This window comes from Tiliqua scincoides, chromosome 16, assembly GCF_035046505.1.
Source record: "Tiliqua scincoides isolate rTilSci1 chromosome 16, rTilSci1.hap2, whole genome shotgun sequence".
In the NCBI taxonomy this organism is placed as follows: domain Eukaryota; kingdom Metazoa; phylum Chordata; class Lepidosauria; order Squamata; family Scincidae; genus Tiliqua; species Tiliqua scincoides.
Window position 1 is genome coordinate 5,971,034 of NC_089836.1, and position 21,961 is coordinate 5,992,994.

Below are 21,961 nucleotides of genomic sequence, written 5' to 3' on the forward strand. Positions count from 1 at the left end.
TGTGAATGGTGGGAATAAAATCATCATTATATATTGTTGCAATAATTCACTGCCTCGCTGCCCCTCCCAACAAGGAGTTGCAATTAACCTTTCAGCAGAAAGGGAGAAATTTCCCCATCCGACCAGCCAGAAGCTTCCATCTTCAGAAGCGACAAGAGCCAAGTCAGCTTCTCACAATGGAAACAGAAGCACATCTCTGACCCTCCTCTGTCCTTGGATCAACCCCCACCAGGCGTGTGCTCAGAAGAGCAGAGTGAGCTCGTCTCTCTTGGAAACCGGGTTCAGAAGATGCTCACCTAATGTCGTAACCGTACATGTCCTTTTCAGGGTGTCCGTGCACTACCCAGTGTGCCAGCTCCTGTCCACAGCCACCACCAAGCATCATGCCTCGGGACAAGAAGAAACGGTTCAATTTTCAAGAGAAGGCATTCACTGATCATATCCACATGCTCTTCCTTTGGTAAACAAGTCCTCAATGATCGATGTCCTTTCCCCCCTCTTTAGAGGAGAAGAAGTTGCTTCTTACCAGCACTGTTGAAACCACAGCCCAGGAAAAAGCCTCGGACCTCCGGCGCCTCCCCCATGAGGGGCTTGTGGTCCGCCGTGAATGATTCTGAAACACAGGAACCCATAAAACGTTCGTCTCAAGATGGCAAGAATGGATCTCGCCACAAACTTCACTCCGGGAACTTGGCCTGTGGGCACCTCCACCAACTCAGAAGGGAGGCCCCACAGGCTCTATGGGGTGCCCCTGTGCCCTTTGGCCAGAACCAGCCTCTCTCCATAGCATCAAGTGAAGCATTTGTCCAAATTCTATGGATAATAACCCCTATAACCCCTGCTAATTGGGTAAGAGGCACTTTTTCAAGTGGGTGCTCCTTTTTTTAGCAGGGGGAGAGTAACTGGCCCACCTCACCCCAGCACTGTCTGTTCTAGTGGCTGTCTTCTGGTATTCCTTGGCATCTTTTTTAGATTGTGAGCCCTTTTGGGACAGGGAGCCATTTAGTTATTTGATTTTTCTCTGTAAACCGCTTTGTGAACATTCAGTTGAAAAGCGGTATATAAATACTGTTAATTAATTAATTAATTAATTAATAATCAAATCCACCAAAGGGCCTCATAGGCTCTCCGGGGCATGATTGGAAGGTGTTTGGAGATGCAGGGCAGGCAGGTCACGTCCGGAGGTCCTATGAGGTCCTCCTTATCCTAGGGCTCACACCCACATATATTCAAATCCATGGATATGGAAGGCCCACTCTCCATTGTAGCATTGCTTCAATGCATTTCTTGCGAGCTGTCCTGGGTATCCTGGTTACAGGCGAAAAGCCAGGATTGAAACAAACAGGATTTGCCAAACAAAAGCCCCTTCTCATTTCAGCCTCAGCCACCCCAATGCCATTGACCTTCCCCTGTTCTCATCTGCCATTTAGACCAAATCCATCCAATTATTTCTGAAATCATGCAAGGTGAATCGGAGCATAACAAAAGAGTCTCCTTGAGACTCCTTGGTGGAAAAAGCTCCCCTAATTGAGCTGAAAATACTTAAGGGGTTATTCATGCCTTCCAAATTATTATTATTTTAAAAACCATCATCTCTCTTTCACTTAAGCCCACACATTGCAAGAAATTACCACCCCGCATTCTTCCTGGAGCTAATATTTCTTTTATTATAGTTAATAGGATGAAGGAGAGCTTCCCCCCCTTCTCCCCAATCGATTCAGTTTCTGCTATGAAAGTTGCATGAATTTCAGTGAGAAAATATAATTTATGAGCCTAATGGAGTTTGGCTGAGCTCCTGCTCGGGGGGGCTTTTAACATTCATGACTTCCTGTTGCTCGTTTGTTTTCCAGTTTTGGTTGTCAATCAAATTAGAAAAGGGCTTGGGGAGGGAACAAGACCAAGGAAAAACATTTGCACATTTGGGGGGGGGAGTGCGGAACTTCCACCTTGGGCGGTGCAAGCCACACTGAGCTCTGCCCCATCCCCATACACACAAGAGGGACATCTGTAAAGCAGGGCACCAAGACACTGCAGGGAATGGGAGGTCTGTGCCCTCTGAGCCCTACTCCCTTCTACGCTTTTCTGGAGCTTGGGACGCCAATGAACAAGGCATGGATGGGAGGTGTACCATCTCAGGTAAATTGTACCTGACCTTTTCAGAGAAAACCAGAAGTGCCTTTCAGAGGTCTCTAAGCCACCCCCTGAAGGCATGGCACCCCCTTCCTCCCCTCAGCTATCCCACCGATTCAGAAGCTGGTTTCTCCCTCCTTGCGATTTATATCACACCAAGCGCACCACGTGCGACCTTGCTACGTGCTCGGCTTCCACAGCTCCCAAACAGCAGAGGCTCCAAGTTTCCGATCTCAGAAGCGGAAGCCTCGGCGAACCTCCAGGAACAATCCGTGGGCATGTCAGACACGGCGACAGACACCCACGGAGACATGACTAAAAGGCTGCTTCCCATCAGCGACCGCCGCCGCCGCCACCCATGAATCAAAGTACCCTTTGCCAGACCTTTGTAAATGTCATGTTTGATCTGGTTAAGGGCAGGAGATGTGGCCTAGTTTCCTTTTGCGCCGTGCTGCTACTGTGGGCCCCAGAGGGAGAACATGGTTTAAAGTGATTTTGGTCTAAAAGAGAGAAATGTGAACAAATGGGGTTGTCCGCTGAGTCACCGGCTGCATTCTCAAGGGGGCCTAGCTTTGAATTTGATTCTGACTCTGTACGGATATGTACACATGTGTTGGCCATCCCAGCTCATGAGCAGCTGTGGTCCTGGCCTACAGACTCCCCTGGTAGGAGCTCTGTATGTCCAGGATTCCTCTTGATTCTTAATCCAGCAGAAAGACCCAGGAGGGCGGAGCTGCCCAGACAACAGAGTTACCAGGCTCCAATCTCAATCCATTCAAGTGAGGAGGTAGACTGTGCCCACCATCCAACCAGGGCTCTTCCTTCCTTCAGCAAATCCCAGTTGGAGAGGCAAAAGGCTTCAGTGCATAGACCTAAGGATGGCCACCCCTTGCAGCCTTGACTGACCCTGGCATCCTCTGGTCCCTGCTTGGGGATCCAAGGAGTCCATTGACCCCAACAGTCCTACATCAATTCCAGCCAACCTTGGGAGCTCTCAATGCACCTGATGTAGTAGAGTGGTAGAGAGCGGAGTGGCGGGCTAGAGTGTCCCACTTTGTTTCCGCCCCTTGCTCACGCATCTGGCTGCCTGCTCAGGGTCACCTGTTGAAGGGAGGGGGCTGCAAGAAAAATGATACTGGGGATGTTTCAGGGAATTATTATTATTTTTTTGCTGTTGAATTTGTGGCATGGCATAAACAGCGCATTATAGGCACACATCCCCCTGTTACGGAGCCTGGCAACCATTTCCACCATCTGCATCTAACTTAGTTCCAGGAAAACATTTTGCTAGGATAGACTCCAATAGATCTGAACTAGCTCTCTGGCGCCATCTTCAGGAACTGGCAATCAAAGCACCTCCCTCTCCTTCCCCCCCACTCTAAGGTCAATAACCTTAGTCAGTGGTGGTGTCGCGAGGGGGGCGCCGGCCACACGGGGAGGTGACACCACTACTCGCCAAAAATTTTAAAATCTTGGCATTTATGAATAATACTATCATGTTATATATCAATCAATGTGCAATTTCCTGCAGAATGCAATGAAACAAACCACGTCGAAATATCTCTATTCTATCAAAAAGTATAGCCAAAAAAGCAGCAAAGGCGGGGCGATGGTACACACCCACCCCCCGGGGCATTACCCCATCCACTGCATGGGAGGAGGTCCTCTGAATACCAGCTGTCCTCACCTGGGCCACAGACAGTAGATTTAATTCCTGTGTTCTCCAGCACCGGGACTCGGTTGATAGCGCCTTCGATGTGCTGCGTAAACACATCCCAATCCAAATCAAAGAGGCCAAAGGCAAATTTATCCAGTACCTACAAGGGGGGGGGGACAGAAAGTCAACCTGTCGTGTGCCAGAGACTGAAGCATGATTGTTGATCATGGGTTTCTGTTCCACTTTTCACTGCAGTGTCCTAAGGTGGCTAACAGAGAAGATGAACGCATAGAAACAACTTAACATGAAAACAGATCCCACAATTTAAACACTGTGGTTTCTGAAAGAGATTCCAGAATTCTTCTTTCTCAAGGAGGCACGGCCTCATGACATCACCAGTCACCACCTTATGACATCACAGGGCCTCTCCCCCAAAATCTCTGGGGTTGTGTCTAAGCACATGCACTCCCAGTTTGCCCAGGGGTGGCCAGTTTAAGCCCTGGAATCCTGACAACACCAGTGGAATCAGTGGTGTAGCTACGGGATCTGACACCTGGGTGCACAAAAATTTTGGACACCTCACTGGGGTGTTAACACCCCCCCCCCCCGGAGGCTTCCAGAAGGTGGCCTGAGAAGGTGGTCTTCCTACGCCTTGGGAGGCCTGCTGGAGGCTCCTGCCAGCCTGCCTTAGGATCTTCCGTCGGGATGCAGGTTGGCACCCCCTCAAGGTAAGCTACCTGGGCCCATACCTACACCACTGTCTGGAATTTATATCAGGTGGATCTTTCAAAAATGGCTAATGTCTGGCAGACCCCTGGACACCTCGGTGTCAAACGGCCCCTGGAAGAACACCTTGTTCAAAACCAGTTTCTACTGGTTCCAGTTGCATAGGTTTCTTCGGGCTCCTTCAGAGCGCAACTCACCTCTTCCCAGAAAATTGGATTTGACTCATATCCGCCCACAGAAAGGGCATCGCCTTGGAGACGCAGATACACCGAGGCATCGTGATCGCGAACGTTCGGCATGTTCTAAAAATACCCAGAGAGGGAAATTGTTAAAACTGGGGCGGGAGAAATGGTGGCCCTCCAGCCTAGGGCAAACCATAAAGGGTTGCCTGGCATACAACATGAGTGCCCCTTTTCTCCCTCCTATTTTTCTATGGTTTAGGACCCTTTTCACTCCCCATAAGCTCCTGGGGAGGTTCAGTAGCCTCATAAGCGGCTAGGGGTATCCTTTGCAATTTCTGGTGGCGCAGACCCCTTGGTCAGCTGGTCTTGTCCTACCAGATCCTCTCCCTGCATAAAATGTGACAGACACACACCCAGGAGGAAGCTGTGAGTGGGTGTAGTTCCCTGTTGAGGGTCCATCAGGGACAGCCCACCCAGGAGGCTCCCTCCTCCTGGGGGAGATTGACAAGGGGTGCTACTGCCCACCTCCAGTCTCCTGGCCTCCTCCATCGCTACCTGAATTTGAAAAGGAAGAAGGGAATAGAGCAGAAGGGAAACCGTAGAGGAGAGTAGCAGGCTAGAACGTCCAAGCGACGCTCTAGCCCACCACTCTATTCACCTTCATACTGCCCCCTTCTGGTTCATTCTTCTCTTTCCTTTATGAATCTAGGAAGAAAGGGAGAGGTGGCAGCTGCTTTAAACTGGTTTGAAACCACCACACCTGGCACGTTGGTATATTGGAGAATCCAGCAACAGTTTATGGATTGATTAAGAAAAACCTCTGCCTCTCATGAAAAATAATAGCGCACTGACCTGAATCCCCTCTATCCTCTCCGTCACGACGTACGCATGGTGCATGGCCACGAGGGGCACATTTACTCCGGCCATCTTCCCCAGGGCTGGGGCCCACACACCTTTTGGAAAAGAAAGTCAGTATTATCTTTTGGAAGAGATAATTAAAACAAGGATTTGAGAATAAAATGGCCACTACTATAAGGCCACACCTGGAGTATTGCATCCAGTTCTGGTCGCCACATCTCAAAAAGAACATAGCGGAACTGGAAACACTCTCCCCCAGAAGCCAGCCTAAAGATCCGGTAGTTATCCACCACTATTAGGATCCTGGAAAACCCACTGGATTCTGAATCAGTGGATCCCAAATCATTGTTCCTATGGGATCAATGGGGTTAGGGGGAGGCGTAGCTCAGGAATGCCAGCAATGGATAGTTTCAGAATGGCCACCATGAATGGCTTCAGGATGCCTGTGGAGAGCTTTAGAATGACCACGGATATCTTCAAGAATGGACTTATGTTTTTAGTACTGTTTAGGGAAGGGGGTGGACCATCCGTACCTGCACAGTTGACCACACAAGGAGTCTGGATGGTCCCATGGTTTGTCACCACAGCAGTGACCCTCTGAACGCCCAGGTCATCCGCCCGAACCTCCAACCCCGTCACAGGGCAGTTTTCAATAACCTAGAAGAAAAAACAAATTTAGAAATGGAGCTGATGTTTTGAAGGAGAGTCAGCTCTGGTCCTCAGGCGAGAGGCAGGAGACATACGGAGGGGTCTTTAAAAATGATGAGAAGTCAGAGATCCCACATGCTTTGCTCAGCTTGGGACCCAGACCACCCTTTTCCAGGGACTGTGGTGTTCCTTCCTGACAGTCGAGCCAGCTAGGAAGGACGCAAGGAAGCTCGGCTGGTGAGTTCAGCGAGACCACTGTCATATATGTGGTCAGTTGTTCACCAGAATGCAGCACATACCTGCATACGGAGGATAGCAGCATCAATGAAAGCTGCTGCAGGCAGTTTTGGAGGACCTTCCATCTCCCACTAGCCCCCAATTTTCCATCTAAAAGTGCCACCCATCCCAGCGTGCCCATGTCGATTACCAGAGCCCCTCGGGAGCTGGCCGCCCGGGCAAGGGTCGTACAAGTTCCGGCGGGGTCCATTGTGCCATCCTTGGGGACGTAGAGTGTCCCATAGAGGTCATCGACATTCATCAATGGATACAGGTCTTTGGTTTCCGCCGGGGACAGGACGTATGACTCAACCCCGTAGACTTTGCCGAGCTGACAAAAAAGGATCAAGAGAACAAGCGTGTCAGGACGCGCCGTTTGAATTTCAGTTGTAGAATGGGGTGGGTTGGCAACCTTCAGTCTCGAAGGACTATGGTATAAGCTGACAGCACCCGGTATTCCAAGGTGGTCTCCCATCCAAGTACTAACCAGGCCTGACCCTGCTTAGCTTCCAAGATCAGATGAGATCGGGCAGGTGCAGGGTAACAGTTGCTGCAAGGCCTGGTTGAATCCATTGCATTCATGAGAACCAGGACCTGGACAAGCCAAAGCTACTCTCTGGGGCAGCAGAGAACAAATCCTTGCCCTCTATGACTTGGCTTAGGCGACTTAGCCGGAGATTGCAATTAAATGGAACACACAGTGGAGAGAGAGATGAGGCTGCCCGCTCAAGCCATCTCCACCCTCAAGTTGAAGGCTCCCCCTTAATACTAACACCCCCCCCTGCAAACTCCCCCCCCCCATTTTGAGAAAGAACGAAAAAGGCAGGGGGGGGGAATAAGGACTGGGAATGACACACACACTCCAAGCATTCTCACTGTCCACCATTCCTTCAAGGGCGCCTACTGGCTGCACCCCACGCCCATTTGATCAGCAGCAAGTGTCAACCAAGTCCCAGCAAGTGTACACTTGAGTCCCAGTACACAAGGGCCTTGTTCCATGTGTAAACTGCACAGAGGATTCTAGAACTGGGCTTCCATATTTTTACATGTCGCAAGTCACCCCTCACCATACCAAAGCCCAGCAAGTCAAGGGAGAAGGAGCTGTTGCAAGCCCTCTTGCTTGAGCACCCCACACTTCCTTCTCCACCCCTTGATAGGGGCAATGGGTCTCAGTGGGAAGTGTGAGGAGGAGACATCCAAGATACTTCTCTTCCCCACCATCATTATGACAATGGCTTTTTGAGCCTCCAACTTACTCTCACGTAACACCTCCAGTAGCTTGGCACAGCTCTTGTGCATGGTTCATCCAGAAGCAGGTAATTCACTGATGGACTGGTGGGGAGGAGTGCAGTGGCTCAGTGTGACAGAAAATGGGGGCAGGAGAAGGATAATGTAGAGGGGGGAGAGGTGAGTGGAAGTGGTTCCTGTGGGGTGGGGGCCTTGGGAGATAGGAGGGAGGGGAGTTGATTGGAAATGAGCCTGGTGGGGAGGGGTCAGGGTGACCAGATGCAATGGAGGACAGGGTGCCTCTACCTTCAACCATTGCATAGAAGAGTTGGAAGTTGGCAGGTGCAGCTCAACATGGAAGGGTTTAAAGAAGCTGCACCTGCCAAGATGCCCTCTTCTATGCAGTGGTTAAAGGTAGAGGCACTCTGTTCACTCTGTTGCATCTGGTCACCCTGGGAGGGGTGGAGGAGATGAGACACTCAGAGCAGAACCCTAGGCATGTCTACTCAGAAGTCAGTCCTATTATACTCAATGGAGCTTACTCCCAGCAGAGTGCGGCTAGGATTGCAGCCTCAGAGCCCAAGCCTATGCATGTCTACTCAGTAGTCAGTCCATTATCGTCAATGGGGCTTACTCCCAGGAAAGTGTGGCTAGGATTGCAGCCTCAGAGCCCAAGCCTATGCATGTCTACTCAGAAGTCAGTCCTATTATACTCAATGGAGCTTACTCCCAGCAGAGTGTGGCTAGGATTGCAGCCTCAGAGCCCAAGCCTAGGCATGTCTACTCAGAAGTCAGTTCCATTATAGCCAATGGAGCTTACTCCCAGGAAAGTGTGGATAGGATTACAGCCTTACAGTCCAAGCCTATGCATGACTACTCAGAAGCAAGTCCCATTATAGTCAATGGGGCTTACTCCCAGGAAAGCATGGCTAGGATTGCAGCTTCAGAGCCCAAGCCTATGCATGTCTACTCAGAAGTCAGTCCATTATAACCAATGGAGCTTACTCCCAGGAAAGTGTGGCTAGGATTACAGCCTTACAGCCCAAGCCTATGCATGTCCACTCAGAAGCAAGTCCCATTACAGTCAATGGGGCTTACCCCCAGGTAAGTGTGGATAGGATGGCAGCCCTCACTAGCTTCCAAGCCCTCTATGCACCACCAGCGTGCTGAGGGAAGAGGGGATGATAGCTCCAGCACTCCAGAATGTTTGTGGCTAGCTGGCTGCTGCGTCATGTGACGGGCCGGCTGGGTGACTTGGGCGGCTGGGAGGGCCCTTGTCTCTGACGGGCCCCTAGGCTGAAGCCTAGTTAGCCTAACAGATAATACGGCCCTGGGTGGAAGGAAGCATCTCCTGACCACTAAGTTTAGGGGCCACAGAATCCCACTGTGCTACACAGGGGTCCCAAAGGAAGTCTTAGCCCGAGGCCCCCTGCAAACTGGCATCAGCGCTGTGGTCACTACTGCTTACACTCACCGACATGAGTCTTTTGTACTCATCCAGCCTTTGCTTGTTGGAAGCGATGAAGAGGCCTCCGTTCTGAATCCATCCTGTGTGGAGGCCGGTCTCCTGCTCCAGGTCGCGGCTGACCACGTTCCGAGTGTGCGCCAACAGCTCCACCTCCACGTCGCTGGGACGCAGCTGCCACAACAGGCCTGTGGAAGGGACAGGAAGCACCAAAGGAGCTCTGAGCAACGACTGCTTCTCATTTCAAGATGTTGACGTGCACCTCGCGGCCACCGTCCCCCGGCACCTCTCTCCGCCAAGAAAGGGTGGCAGCTGTCCTGAAGTACTTCCCCACGGTTCTTGAAAGGGCCAAGAAAAGACCCCACACACCACAGGAAGGCAGCAGGGATGATCATGGCAGCCAAAAATATATACATGCAAATATCCAAAATTAACCGCCCCACCATCAAATCTAAACACGTTTGGAAAGCAAAGTTGCCACCGTGGAAAGATGGATCCTGAACAAGTTGAGCCCCCCCCCCCCGGGCCCTGAACCTGCATGCGTTTACCTGCTGTATGCCAGGTGGTCCCTGAAGTCAAGCGGTCCCTCTCAAGCAGGACGACGTTGGCCACCCCCATTTTGGCCAGGTGGTAAACCGTTTGGCAGCCGACGCTGCCTCCCCCGACCACCACCACGTCTGCTGAAGCCGGGAGGGGCTTAGTGGGCCCTTCGCCGCGGGGACTGTCTTCTTTCAAGGTCTTCTGATAGGGGACGCTCTTCTCCTTCACCTGGCCTGCCGCACCACTGGAAGGTCGGGTGCCCCGTCTCAAGGCCGGGGGCCAAAAGAACGAGGCTACTCGGGAGGCATGCCTCAAGTTGGCCATGGCAATCTGGAAGGGAAGGAGAAAGAGGAGAGTCACCCAAAGAAAGGGTATCTTCACGCCGTCAGTATTGTGGTTGATCTGAGAGCCACAACCCTTGAGATGTCAGTGTCACCATCACAGAACAGACTGGCACAGAAAACAAAATTCAAAGGGAATTTCCAAAAATTTCCTCTTGGAACAGCTGTTGCAAATTCCCTTTGGAACATGCCTAGCTTCAGGCAAGATCATGTGACCCTCACCCACCAATGAGGGAGTGCCCAGGAGAGCAAAAATGTCCTCAATGGAACATGTGCACTTGCCAAAAAAAGGAACAAGGGAAAGAGCGTGCTGAATTCAGGCATCTGCTAAGAAACCTACAAAGAAGAGTTTCTACCCCCAAATGAACTGGCTCCCCCAAATTCTGGGGCTGCAACTGGGGGTCAACTCAGCCTGGAGAATGCCCCAAATCCCAGGAGCATCTGAGTCCCTCGAGCTGGCCCTGAGGCTCTTCCCAGTGCGAGACTCGGTTTAGAGAGCTTGGTGGTAGACATGCCAACCAGGACGGCCTTTTCAAAATCAAGCATGCAGTGCGTCCATCTCATCCTATCACACGTGGCTGTGACGGGCGGGCACACTGCATTGTTGTTATAGTGGCGGCGGGGGTCTCGCTCAGGTCCCAGCAAAGGGTGGGGGTCCCAGTGCAGGGCTTTGTGGGGTCCCACAATGACAGGACCGGCACGTCCTGCTCAACGGTGTCCTGGTCAAATGCGTCCCTGAACTGGACATTTGCGTTCATTCATTTTGTATCCCAGATACATGTATATTTATATTAGATGTACCTTAGATTGTACCTCCGACGCATCCTCGGCATCACCTGGCAGGACAAAGTTCCAAACAACACAGTCCTGGAACGTGCTGGAATCCCTAGCATGTATTCACTGCTGAAACAGAGACGCCTGCGTTGGCTTGGTCATGTCGTGAGAATGGATGATGGCCGGATCCCAAAGGATCTCCTCTATGGAGAACTCGTGCAAGGAAAGCGCCCTACAGGCAGACCACAGCTGCGATACAAGGACATCTGCAAGAGGGATCTGAAGGCCTTAGGGATGGACCTCAACAAGTGGGAAACCCTGGCCTCTGAGCGGCCCGCTTGGAGGCAGGCTGTGCAGCATGGCCTTTCCCAGTTTGAAGAGACACTTTGCCAACAGTCTGAGGCAAAGAGGCAAAGAAGGAAGGCCCATAGCCAGGGAGACAGACCAGGGACAGACTACACTTGCTCCCGGTGTGGAAGGGATTGTCACTCCCGGATTGGCCTTTTCAGCCACACTAGACGCTGTGCCAGAACCACCTTTCAGAGCGCAATACCATAGTCTTTCGAGACTGAAGGTTGCCAATACATAATACCTTAGATTTAAAATGCAAGGTAGGGTTAGGGCTGGGATAAGAGGCTTAGGATATATAGCATGGGTACTTGTGGTCCAGTTATCCTTTGCTTGTTACCCAGTTATAGTGGGATGGAAATAACGGGGACCCCCCAAAAACTGGACGCAAATATCCAGGGACACATTTGACCAGGACATAACCCTCCAGGACTCAAATACCCTAGTACCAGGGTCCCACATCCTGCTACTGACCCTGCCAAATCAGGCAGAATTACCTGGGATTCTTCCCTGATGCCAAAGAGTGCCCCTTCAGCTCTTTTCCCCAATGGCCTGCGTCAGTCCTTGTGAGACTTCCTAGGTGGGGGCTGTGGCTCAGTGGTTAGCGCATTGCCTTGCACAGAAAATGTCCCAGATTTGTCACTGCCATCCAATTAGAGAAGCCGTGTGTGCCCAACCAACAACTATTGGATGCTGTTTGGGCCCAATCCCAGCAGGGATCAGTGACGCCCCCTCCCCCCACAGGGTGCTTGAACCCCGGCAGCTGCCCAAAGATGCCATGCACTGACACTCACCTTGCTGACCAGCCTGGTTCAGGTAGCTTCACCTATTTGCTGCAAAACCAAAGCGGCTGCCCCAGTTTTCTCCCATGGCCTCTCTCACCCTGAGGCCTTCTAGACCTGGCTCTTACGGAGGCAGAACACAACATACGGTACCAGGGTGGTGCCCATGGGAACTTGCCTGCTGAGGAAATGCTGAATGTTGCAGAGGATTCTGGGGGATACTTTGGGGGACCCACAGAATGAGATGAAAGTGCAAGGCAGGATCCAGGCATCACTACAGGAGGCAATGCTCTGAGACACAGGCAGCGTATTCATCAAGGAAGGTTGTCCACTTCTTCTCAGACCCCCCTCTAAGAATCCCTAAGTTTCTGGAGACACAGTTAAACCCTCCTCCAACTTATGTTCAAATCAGAGCCTACAATCCAACACTGTGTTTGAACTTGTATGTACCAAATCTTAATTAAATACAGTCCCCAGAGGCAGCAGAGGAGATGGGTGTAAAACACCCAGGCTCCATTGCTAGCCAAAAGCCACTCCTTGTGTCCGTGCCTCAAGTCTGAACAGAGCTTCCTCCAACAGGTCTAGAAGAAAGAGCCATTTCTAGAACACGCAGGGTTCCTGTCCCCAAACCAGTGAATCATCATGAATGACCACCCAGAAATGGGCTCACCGGATAGCTTGCAAAAAGGACATAGGAAAGTGCTTCATACTGAGTCAGACCTTTGGTTTACCCCTCAGTGGGTTGACCTTACGGGCTCAGTATGGTCAACCCAGGCCGGCAGCAGCTCTCCTGGGCTTCAGGCAGGAATTTTTTTTCTGCCTTACTGGTGGTGTGAAAATGCGCCCAGGCTATAAGAAAGATAATAAGAAACGCACCCATCATGACTCTCCCATTGTACTGGAAATATTAATGATGACGTTTGATCCTATTCTCTTTTTCATGCTTTCTAGTGCCAGCCTTGCCCTCAGCACCTCCACTCCAAGCTCCGCCACGTCTCAGCAAGCGTCTCAGCTTTCTGTGGGGCCAGCAAATTCCTCCACCAAGCACCCTCCACCGCTTTTGCTACAGTACGGCTCCAATCGGACACCCAGTCTCCCCAGAAGAAGCGTCCTCTCCAAGCGTTCTCGTGGCAATGCCAACAGGGGTGTCCTGCTTACCGGTCTGGCTCGAGATCCAAAGCAGAGGGAATGCCGGAGAAAGGGTAACACTTTGAAACATACAACGATCAACAACTTTTAAAACACACTGCTCAGCCACTAACGGTTGTGGTTGATTACTATGAAGCTGAGCTGTTGGAGACAATTTTGTCTCGTAGAGCTCTGCACCGCTGGAGTGTGCAGCCCGATCAGAGCTTGCAAACATGTACATGTTGCAAAAGGCACATGAGACGTGCACACTGGGCTCAACCTGTGCACGGTCGTGGCAGGAATCACCAGGACAGAATAGGAACATTGACCGTGCAAAAGTGTATTGTTTCAAGTATTGAAATATCGCACAACTTCCAAGCTCAGGAGCTTTACCTTTCCCAGTCTGGCTGCAAATCCCTTCCCTGTGGCGATCGGTGCTCATGCGCTCTTCTCCTCTCGGCTTCTGGCCATGCGGCAGCTGTGATAAAAACATGAACCAAGGCTTGAAAGAGGAAACCGGACTGCAGAGGGCGCAGCTGCTATTGGGTCCACCACTGCCTGGAGTTCAGGCGATTCTCGGAATCTGGAGTGATGTGTCCACAGTTTGTAAGGGACAGATTCTTCCCAAAGCAGAACATGCTGCCTGGGTACGCATGACGGGAGCGGACTCTGTCCCAGGGAGGCTCCCTGTGGGCTCACAACATCCAACAGAGCTGTTTTGACCGGAGAGCATGGATCATGATCAAGGCGCAATTGCAGTGCACAGATGAGCTTGTAGAATTGAGTGCCGTGCAATGTGCAAATGACCCCTGATTAAAAGCATTTCACAAAGCAACGTTCCACGTGGTGCCCATGAACTACTTTGGGCAAAACCGGATGCCACTGGGGTGCAGAAAAAATAAGAACCTCCAAACTCAGCTGCTCTCAAAGTTTTCTACGTTCCGCTGGAGAGTGTTTCCAGTTCCGCTATGTTCTGCCAATTTCAAAAACCTGCAGACCTCCCTAGAAGTGGTCAGGTGGCCTACAAACACTTGTTATATTATTAGGGACCATTGCTGTTGGGGGGTTTGGCCGTTAAACTGATGGTCTCTGTCCCAAGGTGCTTACAATCTGATTTTTTTTTTAAACTGGGAGAAGACAATAGATGGAGAGCAGGGGAAGGAAAAATATGGGTCACAAACTATAGAAAGGGGACGATCAGGGGGGAAAGAGAAGCAGTTTTCTCCCACTGGTGAAGTTCGCCACAGACCCGAAAATTCTCTACCTCGCTTGAGTCTCAGTTTGTCTGCAGCAGCGGAGAGGGAGGGGAAGCCCTCGCACATCCAGCAGGGATCTTCCAAGCGGGTTAATCAGCACCCATTCAGGATGACAAGATGGGCGGTAGCTGCAGGCTGAGCTCTGATTGGGCGAGAGAGTGAAAAAGGGTGTGGGGCAGGCCAGAAAAAGAGGGCGGCTGCAGGAGCAGTGGGGTTGGCTCAGCTCAGCTGCTTAAAGAGACAGCCTTGCTCCACAGTTACAGAGAACCTGGGGGAGTTGGATCTCCAACGTGTGCAGTTTGAGCCTACGCAGGGGTCTTCAGGCATAAGGCCCCAGTTAGTTCAATGGCACGTAGCTCATGGTTTTAAGGATCAGAGTTAATGGCATCAGGGCATGCGTACCAGCTTTGAACCCAGCACAATCCTGATGGATATGGCAGGGGCACCAACATACACAGCAACCGAGGACTCCACAGGCATCCTGGTTCAAGCAAACCTACAGCCCAATCCTATCCCATGCTGGTGCATCTGTTCCCTTATCACAAACTGTTTAACACCACGACCCACTTTTTAGAATGACAGCCTGTTGGGACCCGCCGGAAGTGATGTCATTAAGCTGGGAGCAATGGCATCATCAAGCAAGGAAAATTTTCAATGCTCCCCCGTACAACAAAATCAAATCTAATTAAGTAAATGAAAAGTTTACAATGAGTTTTAAAAGGTATTTAAAAGAAGGAAGAATCCTCCTAACCTTCCCAAGCAGTTGGTTTAAAAAAAAAAATTCCCCAAACATCCCAAAGGCTGCAATCCTATCCACACTTACCTGGGAGTAAGCTCCATTGACTATCATGTTTAAAAGCATATACTTTGTAGCCTGTTAAAAGCACAGTTCTGTCACATTCCCCCAAATGCAGTCACATACCACGGTAGCAGCAAGTCTAAGAGATTAAAACTAAAATACACATTGAAATGAATGGGGACCCACCTGAATTGCGTCATGATGCACCTAGTGGGTCCCGATCCACGGTCTGAGAAACCCTGCAATAGGGCCACTCAAATCTGCGCCAGAACCAAGTAGTCTCCTGTAGATATTTCCCAGGCCTGACCCGTCCCCGTTCCTCCCTACTCCCACACAGAAACACTCCCTCCCCACCTCTGTTCCTCCTTCCCCTGCACCGCTTGGCGCTTTATGTGCTTTATGGCACATTCCTCCAGAAATCTGCCCAATCCCCTTTGAAAGGCCTCTAGGCCATCACCACATCCTGCGGCAAGGAGTTCCACAGACCAAAGCCATGCCAGAAATAAGAAACATTTTCTATGGTCCCTTTAAAAGTGGGCCTCTAGGGTTCCATGACTGTCCCACAGTGATCCCAACATTCTTGGAGAAGACAAGAGGACTCCCCAGTTTCCTGTTGCCGCTCTGCCAGAATGGCAGTTGGCTCATCCTTCCTGGGTATAGGAGATCCATTTCTTTCTCCCTTTTTTAAAAAAAAAAACAGTTCTCAACGTCACTTAAATAATCCAGCTTGTCCCCTCGCTGCCTAAGACTGTGGCTTGCATGTTGCAAAGATACCTGGGAAGTTCCACCAGTGTCATTGTCACGTGTCTCAGCTTTTGCTTTGGTTACACACAGAGGTTTCTACTAGAACAGTTCCAATTCAGGGCTATTGGAGTAGCCTTTTCCAGGCAGAAACCAGATTGCAATCAATTCCATACCAGCAGCTTCTATCTTCTGGAGAATTATGTATTGGCAACCTTCAGTCTCGAAAGACTATGGTATCGCGCTCTGAATGGTGGCTCTGGAACAGCGTCCAGTGTGGCTGAAAAGGCCGATTCGGGAGTGACAATCCCTTCCACACTGGGAGCAAGTGCAGTCCGTCCCTGGTCTGTCTCCCTGGCTATGGGCCTTCCTTCTTTGCCTCTTTGCCTCAGACTGTTGGCCAAGTGTCTCTTCAAACTGGGAAAGGCCATGCTGCACAGCCTGCCTCCAAGCGGGCCGCTCAGAGGCCAGGGCTTCCCACTTGTTGAGGTCTATTCCTAAGGCCTTCAGATCCCTCTTGCAGATGTCCTTGTATCGCAGCTGTGGTCTACCTGTAGGGCGCTTTCCTTGCAAGAGTTCTCCATAGAGGAGATCCTTTGGGATCCGGCCATCATCCATTCTCACGACATGACCGAGCCAACACAGGCGTCTCTGTTTCAGCAGTGCGTACATGCTAGGGATTCCAGCACGTTCCAGGACTGTGTTGTTTGGAACTTTGTCCTGCCAGGTGATGCCGAGAATGCGTCGGAGCCAGCACATGTGGAAAGCGTTCAGTTTCCTCTCCTGTACGGCTGTGAAATAGTGCCCCTTGTCACTGGTGGGGAGGGTGGAACCAACTGCCAGAAGGGGGGTCACCACTAGTAAGCTCTGGTCCAGAGAGGGAGGCAGGCTGGGCTCTGCCTCCAGATTTCCGCCAGCTCGAGGCTGACAAGTAGAACCTCATTGGGTTCAAGACAGAATATCCACTGAAACAAAGACAGGCGTTACAAAAAAACCCACATCCGTCCCTATTCTGCCAAAGAAGAACAGATGTTTATTTGCAGTAAAAATAATGTTTTAAGGTAGAGGGGAAGGAAAAGGGAGAACAAAATTACATTGCATTTGCCTGATGCCGTTTCCTCGGACGCCCTGTAACTTAAGAGATTTATAAAACCACATGCGGAAAAGGGGGGGAGGGGCTCTAATTAGCAGCTAACATTACGGTTTTCAGGCTCCAGCAATAAAAAGCAAATTGCAAATAGGTTCAGATTGATTCCCGGCAAAGGAAACAACCTTTGAGATTTCTACAGATCCTGCCACCTCCCCTCTCAAGCCCCACGTTGAGAGTAGTGCAAAGCAACATTAACAACAATAAATAAATCAAGGAATTTACATTTTTTTTTTATCGTTACACTTAAAAAAATGTTTCGTCTTGAAAAATCAACTAAAATATATGTACAATATTCTCGCCGCCATAATAAAAAAAACGTTCCTTTTCTTCTTATTCACAAATATATATTGCGGTGGCGACAAATTGGGTCAATAATTAATTACAGACAGAACAATATCCCTGGGAGGAGGGGAAAGAAATTCTTACAACGGTAAACAAATAAAGGGCCCCTCCAGCCCAACCCACCCTTCTTCCCCCCCGCTTTTTCCACCAAGAAAAAATTCAGACTTGTTTAAAATTCACCACGGAGGCTGGTAAAGGACTTCAGGCGTTTCGATCAACGTAGTGGGGGGTGGGGGAGCTTAAAAATGGGGGTTGGCAACTGTGTTGCTGAAGAGGGCCGAAAGCAGAAAACAAGAGCGCCTCCAAACATGTGCAGAGCGCCTTTTCTTTACCGTCAAGAATTCACAACTCAGGGCTCACAGGGCAAAGACTTCCAGTTAAAGCAGGACTCTCAAACTTCAATCCCCAGATCCTTAAAGGAAAGATGCCATGACAGGATCTTTGGTCCTGTGGGAAACATCTCAGACCATCACATTGGCATCTTTAGAAAGATGCATTTTGCAGATAAGGTGGGGGTGCAGAAATCTGCATTTCTGCAAATGCAGAAAACATTTGAGGGTGGACCGTTATCATCTTGGCACATCTTCCCAGAATATCAAATTTTAATTTTTTCCCCTGGTTTGGGGGAAAAAAATGTATCCAACAGAGCAACTGTAAGGAATTGAGTTGCCCCTGAAATACCCTCCCCCAAACCCATTGGTGGTTCCTCCTTCATCTCAACATTTGAGGGTGCCCAAGAGTTTTAATAAGACTTGTGAAATTTCCTGGGGAAGAAGCAGAAAAGAACCACATCTATCCAAACTGAGATCCCCTTTGCACAGAAGGGGGGTTTGGACATGAGTGAATGGAGAACACAGGAGAGTTTTTTGCACAGGAGAGCACATTTAAAACAAAAATGTGCAATGGGTTGAGTCAGGTAGGCAAGCTATCACCAGAGACAGGATGCCCAGAACAAGAGAAGAGGAGACTCACTAAGATATTAGTACCTCCTTTACTCAAGTGAGAAGGTTAAATGGATCGGGACAGCACTGGCAAATGCGGCAATGGTGAAAACGAGAGCAGCACTGGTGAAACAGGGGCTTGCAAATGCCACTTTGCACTTCCGGGTAAACACAGATAGAGCAGCTTTCCTGGGGTGTCTTTCCACACTGTCCCAGTAACATATGCATGAAAGAAACCGGGTGGCACGTGGTTCCGCAAAGATCTCCCAGTTGGACGGGAGAATGGGAAAAAAATATTGAATTGACACAGGCTGGGTTTTCCTTCCCATCCTCTTCACTGTTTCAGAAGCGTGAAATCTGCCCGAGCATCTGATGCCATCACCCAACTGCCACCCACACAATGCCCAGGCTTGGGCGCATAATGTATAGTTGCACCATCACTGCGGCACCAGCTCATCCTTCTCTGAAGACTCTCTCCTGGGACGGTATCCACACTCTGTCACATTGATGCACCAGTGACGGCTTGGTACTCACCTAGAGCCCTGGGCACAAGAAATGCCCTGGGAGAACTCTCACAGAAGTGGTTTGAGCACTGCATGTCTGGGGCGCATGGTGGTGGCGGTGCTGGGTGAACGATTCAACTACCAGCTGCCTTGTTACGGGAAAACGTCAGGGAAGCAGAGGCGTTGATTTGCCAGCCAATGTCCCTGGAAGAATGCTTAGCCCTTGGGATGGTCTGATACCCTGGTGTAAGCATAACAGCTTCTTCCAGAATCCCAGGAGGAATCTACAAAATTATCCCTCTCCGTCACTGTCCACCCCCCCACCCTGAAGAAACGCCATGTAAGCCCATCCTTCATTAGGCACAATGTCCCACTCCGTGGACCCAAACATGTCATCAGAGCATTCGTGAGGCCCACAGGGCCAGCCAAGCTGGGGCTCCCTCCGTGGCATCCCACAAAGACCATCCAATGTCCATTATTAATTTTATGTACAAACTGAGCCACCAAGAAGAAGTGGCCAAAGGTCTCCCAGCCCATGGTGCACGCCCAGGCAACCCCATGCCATTGGTCTTTGTCAGGCATGCCACACTTTTACAGGCCATCACGGGCACTTGTCTCGGTCGGCGGTGCTGGAAGAGGGACAGTCACTTTTCACTCGGAGCCCCAGGGTAGAGGAGGGCAGCAGCACAGACGCTTTTCCTTGGTCAAGCATGTCCAGAGATCCCATCATCACTGCACACCCTCCTCTTCCACATAGGTTGAAGGGAACCAGCCAATCTGCAAGGGGGAACAGAGGCAGGATGAAATCCCCCCAGTTGCAAACGTAAGGCAAAAGGGTCTGCACTTGCTTTGATTTTTAAGAACATCAAAAAAGCCCCACTGGATCAGGCCGAAAGCCCATCTAGTCCAGATTCCTGCATCTCACAGTGGCCCACCAGCTGCCTCAGGAGCACACAAGACCACAAGAGACCTGCATCCTGGTGCCACTCCCTGCATTCAGAGACAGGCTTTCTCTAAAACCCAGAGGTCACACACCCCCATCATGTCTTGTAACCTGTGACGGACTTTTCTACCATCAATCTGCCCAATCCCCCTTTGAAAGGCGTCTAGGCCTGATGCAATCACCGCATCCTGTGGCAAGGAATTCCACCGATTAATTACACAAAAACAAAACCCAGCAACACAATCTGCTGGAATAGTGCCTGGTACCCATAGCTCCACAGGGATCTGCTGTCGGATTAGAAACAGATGCAATCTGGAAGCCCCTAGCTGTTACCATACGCAGTTAGTGAAAACCCGCACTCACCCTCCCGTTCGTCTCTCCTTTCCACCAGCCCTGGTCCCCGCCAATCCGGCTGTAGATCTTCACCACGTCCCCTTCGCGCAACGATAGCTCCCGCATATCCCGGGCTGCAAAGTTGTACCTGGCCACCGCCGTCCCTATCACTCGAGGTGTGAATACTGCGGGCAGAGAGAGACGCGCGGGTGAGGAGGCAGGGGGCCACAGAGTCTCACCGACGGTGAATTCTCTAGCGGAGCTGGACCGAGTTCAACCTGGGCTCTCGATGAGGATTTTGCGTCTACCCCCAAGGGCATGGGGGGACTCGAGAGTGACGACCATGGCGGCAAAACCTTCCAAGTTGTTTTGCAAGGTGCTGTGTGAAAGATCTCTCCTGAGAAATTTTCACTCAAAATGTATAGGGGCTAAAGGGGGTCAGCAACAGGGCTTCCTGGTTGACCTTCTCCCCCCCCCCCAATTCCTCCTCCAGGCAATGCTGTATTATTCCAACAGCAGCCCACAATGGTAGTCGCCAATTTGCCCCCCTCTCCAAGAATCCCTGCTGGAATGATGATCTGTAGGACAGCCTGCCACTGATGGCGGACTGGCAAGAAAGGCACCCACGCCCAGCAGCCTCTTTGCCACACCTCCACTGTGCCGCCACCTCCAGCCGCCACCTTCTTTTGAAAACGAGGTAGCCAGGGATCCAAAAGTAGAGCATGATGGTCAAGGGTGTCTCTATTCTAGCCCTGCCATACTCAGCTCCTCCCATTTCCACTTCCTCGCTGTTCCCTGCCATCTGCCTTTCTGGAATGGCAGGAGGAAGGAGACAAAAGGAAGGCAAATTAGGGCTGGGTCTTGGTCCCACTTCCTATATTTCCTGAACTGGGGCTTGGGGCACATATGGGGTTATTTGCAGGCTCCTGTACATCATGTCTCTCTGGCTATTGTGAGCCCCTGGTGAGGGTTCGAAAGCAGAAGAACGGAATTTAATCCCCAAACAAGCCTTTAACTGCACTTGCTGAAAGGATAAGGTCCCAGCAGGAAAATGGACAGCCTTTCATAAAGGCAATAAGTTAATCTGCAATGAGTTCATCCACTCTCAATAGGCAGTGAACCAAAGTTGAACTGGGTCAGGGTGACGGACAAAATGAGCTCTACCTAGGGATTCGCAAGGTAAGGGATGGAAAGGGGATGATGGAGATGGTTCCGGTGCATTGCCAGACATACAGAGAGACAACAGGCCCAGGAATGCCCCCCCCCCACTTCTCCTGCAACACAGAGCATGAGTGTGAAAGTCATTTAAGAGCACAATCCACCACAGTGTTCTCCTGCGCAACTGGGAGAGTGCACAGGAACATGGCCAGTTATGAAATGCTGAAGGTACCAGAGAAAAACGCAATTTGTAAAGAGAACTGCCCTAAACAGGTGACCACGTGTCCATTCGGCAAGGAAGCCAGAGCCGCCTCCCTGCGTTTTGTTCTGTCTCAGCCACAAAATTCCTCCTGTAGGGAAACTGGAGGTGTGTTTGGAAGACCTTGCTCAGGGAAGAGGCCTGAAGGCATCTGAGAGGTGCAAGCAAGCATACAAAAATAATTCAATTAGAGCAGCAACATTAATCACGGAGCCAGTCGTGTGCCACCATCTGGGCTGTGTGCAATCTGCAGATATACCAGGACAAACCTGGCCCCAGGAAACCCAGGTTCTGGGGTAAGAATACCAAGGCCGATACAAATTCTGAAAATGTGCCTGGTTTCTCTGGTTTGGCAAAATTTATTCCACTTCTGTCAATCATGAGGAGCCCACTCACTCCCCCCCCCCCGGCTCACCCCCCCAAGCCCTTTGCAGGTCCAGTTTGCATTTTGCAG

At 50.7% G+C, this 21,961-nt stretch overlaps 2 protein-coding genes and 1 pseudogene across 4 annotated transcripts in view; all 3 read right to left on the minus strand.

Moving 5' to 3' along the window:
* Positions 1-14,430, minus strand: part of SARDH (sarcosine dehydrogenase) — a 37,188-nt gene extending 22,758 nt beyond the window's left edge. The window contains exons 1-11 of one of the 2 annotated variants that reach the window (XM_066610588.1): positions 14,347-14,430; positions 13,476-13,560; positions 9,718-10,039; positions 9,179-9,357; positions 6,629-6,808; positions 6,087-6,210; positions 5,548-5,648; positions 4,711-4,815; positions 3,818-3,947; positions 527-613; positions 297-387 (exon numbers count right to left, since the gene is read on the minus strand). In XM_066610588.1, the coding sequence (XP_066466685.1) occupies positions 297-387; positions 527-613; positions 3,818-3,947; positions 4,711-4,815; positions 5,548-5,648; positions 6,087-6,210; positions 6,629-6,808; positions 9,179-9,357; positions 9,718-10,033 (1,313 nt within the window). In that variant the 5' untranslated portion in view covers positions 10,034-10,039; positions 13,476-13,560; positions 14,347-14,430. Of the gene's footprint in view, positions 1-296; positions 388-526; positions 614-3,817; positions 3,948-4,710; positions 4,816-5,547; positions 5,649-6,086; positions 6,211-6,628; positions 6,809-9,172; positions 9,358-9,717; positions 10,040-13,475; positions 13,561-14,346 lie in introns of both variants that reach the window. The other variant, XM_066610587.1, reaches the window with a different exon arrangement.
* Positions 6,916-7,035, minus strand: LOC136635804 (5S ribosomal RNA; annotated as a pseudogene).
* Positions 14,431-16,900: 2,470 nt separating the features above from the next.
* Positions 16,901-21,961, minus strand: part of VAV2 (vav guanine nucleotide exchange factor 2) — a 126,689-nt gene continuing 121,628 nt past the window's right edge. For both annotated transcript variants that reach the window (XM_066610596.1, XM_066610597.1), the window contains 2 exons: positions 20,121-20,275; positions 16,901-19,591 (listed from right to left, as the gene is read on the minus strand). In XM_066610596.1, coding sequence (XP_066466693.1) covers positions 19,544-19,591; positions 20,121-20,275 — 203 coding nt within the window. In that variant the 3' untranslated portion in view covers positions 16,901-19,543. The remainder of the gene's footprint in view (positions 19,592-20,120; positions 20,276-21,961) is intronic.